This window comes from Panthera uncia, chromosome E1 (genome assembly GCF_023721935.1).
Source record: "Panthera uncia isolate 11264 chromosome E1, Puncia_PCG_1.0, whole genome shotgun sequence".
Lineage (NCBI taxonomy): Eukaryota > Metazoa > Chordata > Mammalia > Carnivora > Felidae > Panthera > Panthera uncia.
The window spans coordinates 56,868,895-56,872,604 of NC_064814.1; the positions used below are offsets into that span (position 1 = coordinate 56,868,895).

The 3,710-nt window shown below is 66.5% G+C and overlaps 1 protein-coding gene across 1 annotated transcript in view; it reads left to right on the plus strand.

The window, feature by feature from the left end:
• The first annotated feature begins 100 nt into the window (after positions 1–100).
• PLD2 (phospholipase D2) overlaps positions 101–3,710 on the plus strand; it is an 11,896-nt gene continuing 8,286 nt past the window's right edge. Inside the window, exons 1-9 of the mRNA XM_049637147.1 lie at positions 101–563; positions 654–784; positions 899–1,041; positions 1,454–1,559; positions 1,647–1,712; positions 1,845–1,903; positions 2,075–2,167; positions 2,259–2,411; positions 2,913–3,062. Coding sequence (XP_049493104.1) covers positions 455–563; positions 654–784; positions 899–1,041; positions 1,454–1,559; positions 1,647–1,712; positions 1,845–1,903; positions 2,075–2,167; positions 2,259–2,411; positions 2,913–3,062 — 1,010 coding nt within the window. The 5' untranslated portion in view covers positions 101–454. The remainder of the gene's footprint in view (positions 564–653; positions 785–898; positions 1,042–1,453; positions 1,560–1,646; positions 1,713–1,844; positions 1,904–2,074; positions 2,168–2,258; positions 2,412–2,912; positions 3,063–3,710) is intronic.

Consider the following 3,710-nt stretch of genomic DNA (forward strand, 5'->3'; position numbering starts at 1 on the left):
GGCGGCGGCGGCGGGGCCCGGGCCCCGGGGGAGGGGGGCGGGGGGCGGGAAGGGGCGCGGGCTCAGCCGCGCGCCGAGATTTCAGGGCGTCCCTCCCGGGCGGGGCGCGCGGGACTTCCTCATTCCCGCTGGACGCCCCCCCGCTCCCGGCCCGGCCCGGCCGGAGCCCCGGGGTCCCCGGCGACCCCCCCCCCCGCCCCGCCCCGGCTTCCGCTCCGCCCCGGCTCGGGGCCCCGCGGGCCCGGCGGGAGCTCCAGGGCGCGCCGGGGACGGGACGGGAGGCGGGGCTGAGGGATCCTGGCTGCGGGACCCGGGGACCGGGTGGAGGTCAAGGCGGGTCGGCGGGGCGCTGCAGACCGAAGGGGAAGGAGGGCGCGCGTGGGAGGTGGGGAGGGTGGGGGGCCCGGGTTCTGCAGGGCACGGCACCTCCCTGAGGCCTCCCCCTGCGCCCAGGATGGCGGCGACCCCCCAGAGCCTCTTCCCCGCGGGGGGCGAGCTGGACTCCAGCCAGTTGCACATGGAGCCCGACGAGCTGGACACTCTGAGGGAGGGGGAGGACCCAGGTAGGCAGGGGGGACGGCCCTGGGGGAGGACGGGGTGGGGGGCGGCCGAGACCTCCGGGGTTCACATTCTCGCACCTTCCCTCCTCCCAGCTGACCGGATGCACCCTTTCCTGGCCATCTACGACCTGCAGCCTCTGAAAATGCGCCCCTTGGTGTTCGCCCCTGGGGTGCCCGTCACAGCCCAAGTGGTGGGAACCGAAAGATACACCAGCGGATCCAAGGTGGCTGGCCGGGCACTGGGGAGGTGGGGAAAGGCAGGGCCGGCCCTGAGGTCCGGGAGGAGGGGGCGCTGCGACCCGGCCAGGGGACAACCGCTGAGTTCCTCCCGCCCCCAGGTGGGAACCTGCACTCTGTATTCCGTCCGCTTGACTCACGGCGCCTTTACCTGGACGACCAAGAAGAAGTTCCGTCATTTCCAGGAGCTGCACCGGGACCTCCTGAGGCACAAAGTCTTGATGAGTCTGCTCCCTCTGGCCCGGTAAGGGGGCCGGTCTGCTTCCTGTCGGGAAGGCGGTGCCCCATCCTGTCCTGGGCCCAGCCGCCACCACCGCTTTCTGCCTGTCGCACCCTTTCCCTGCCCCAGCTCCTTTCCTGCCCCAGCTCTGGCCCCTGGTGGTGGTGGGGGTGGGGGTGGGGGGGGGCCCTTCCCTGACCCCGGTTACCAGGAAACCTTCCCAGCTCGGCTCTCCCTGTCCGTGGTCCTGTGCCAATATCTCAGCCGGGCGGGGCGCCCAAAATGCCCTTGGCAGCTTCCCTCGTCTCCGTTCTCAGGATAGGGGGCCTTTGCCAGCCTCCGGGCCTCCCCCAAGCCTCCCGGTCTCGTGCTTCAGGGATCCAGGCACTCGGCTTCCTGGCTCCCGCTTGACCCTCTTCCCGCCTCGCCTCCGCAGCTTTGCCACCACCCATCCCCCCGCCGGAGAAGCCGCCAACCGCGAGATGCCCTCTCTGCCTCGCGCAGGACCCGAGGGCTCCTCCAGACACGCGGCCAGCAAACAGGTGCGACCCGACGCCGGATCGCCCGGGAAGGCGTTTCGTGCGCCAGTGGCTCCGGTCCCATCTGTCTGTCTCTTGTCCCTGCTTCAGAAATACCTGGAGAATTACCTCAACCGCCTCCTGACCATGTCTTTCTACCGCAACTACCACGCCATGGTAAGGCCCAGGGGCTGGTTTTGGGGGGGGGGGCAGTTTCATCAGACCCCCGGGGGCAGAGGACCCCGGCCCGTGGGGTCTGAGGGGCTGGAAGCCAGAGTCTCTCCCCTGAGCCTTCGTCTTCCTCGGCAGACGGAGTTCCTGGAAGTCAGCCAGCTCTCCTTCATCCCAGACCTTGGCTCCAAAGGACTGTGAGTGTGCGACATCCCGCGCGGGCCACGGGCGAACCCGCGGATCCCTCCCTGCCTGAGGACGGGGCAAGCAGTGCCCGGTGCGCGGGCAGGGGCGGGGGCGCGGCGGGCATCCGGATCCCTCTTCGGGCCTCTCCCCACCCCACGCCCGCTCCCCGACTCTGCCCACAGGGAAGGAGTGATCCGGAAGCGCTCGGGCGGCCACCGCGTTCCTGGCCTCACCTGCTGTGGCCGGGACCAAGTGTGTTACCGCTGGTCCAAGAGGTGAGCCCCGGAGCGGTCAGCGGGGCAGCGGCGGGGGCGAGGAAGGAGATGCCGTGGGCAGGGAGGAACGGACGGAGCCCTCCCGCTCCAGGTGGCTGGTGGTGAAGGACTCTTTCCTGCTGTACATGTGCCTCGAGACGGGCGCCATCTCCTTTGTTCAGCTCTTTGACCCTGGCTTCGAGGTGCAGGTGGGGAAGCGGAGCACGGAGACGCGGTACGGGGTCAGGATCGACACCTCCCACAGGTAAGGCCTCCAGCCGGTGTAGACGGACACCTGGTGAGCCGAGAGCGCTGGGGGGGGGGGGGCGGTGAGTGGAAGGAAAGGAAGCATTTCCACCCCATCCCCCACCCCCACCCAACCCCCCCTGGAGCCGGCCTTGGTTTGGAACCAGAGAACTGGTCTGGCCACATGCCTGGGACTGCTCTTAGAACCTAGGCCCAGAGAGAGGGGGTCAAGTACAAGCTTGGGGGAGAGACTCCCGATATAAAAGAAAGGGCGCTCCGTTCGTTCGTTCGTTCATTCGTTCGTTCCTTCGAGCAAACCCCCGAGTGCCGGGCGCAAAACTCCGTGCTGTGCCGGTGACCTAACTGTGTGCGAGGCAGACACCTGCCTTGTCCGGGTGGGGTGGTGAATCAGGGACTAAGGGAGGAAGCGGGAAAGAAGGGGCAGCCAAAGAGGGAGGTACCGGGCGAGGCCGGGGCACGAAGGGTGAAGCCTGTGGTCCATCTCGTTGTTCCTGCTCAGGTCCCTGATCCTCAAGTGTGGCAGCTACCGGCAGGCACGGTGGTGGGGCCAGGAGATCACGGAGCTGGCCCAGGGCCCGGGAAGAGACTTCATACAGCTGCACCGTCATGACAGCTATGCCCCACCCCGGCCCAGGACCTTGGCCCGGTGGTGAGACACTGCCGTCCCTTCGGAGCTTGTCTGTGGGCCTCGCGACCCTCTCTGTGTCTTCTGAGTCCTTTCCTTGGTCCTCTTTGATCTCCTCTGACCCGTTCTGGCTTCGACACCCTCCCCCTTTGACTTCTCCAGTCTTCCTGACCATCTGACCTCTAACCACACTGATTATCTGCCTTCCCTCTGATCTCTCTGACCCCCATACCCAGTCATCTCCAGTCATCTCCTCCGACCCTGGCCTCTCTGACCTGCTGTGACCTTTTTAACTGCCTTTTATCACACTGGCTCTCTCTGTGCCTTATGAGCTCTTAAAATCTCTCTGATTCACTCGTTCGTCCAATACACGTTTTACTAAGCACCTACTACTACATGCCAGGCCCAGTGGCAGGAATAACACAACCTAGTAGGTGATTCAGTCACAGAACAATGGTAACTTCCGGCCGTTCTCGTGGTAGATACAGGGTAGCGGGCACAGCGGGGGAACATCTGCCCCCCAGTGGGGATGTCAGGACTGCCTTGCAGAAGGCAGTGACCCTGAAGTTGGCCTTAGGAAGAAAGCGGAGACTAGCCTGGGCACCGAGGCTAGAAGAAGTAGGCTGGCATGTTTGGTGACCCTGGCAGCGTGGGGGGGGGGGGGGGGGGGGG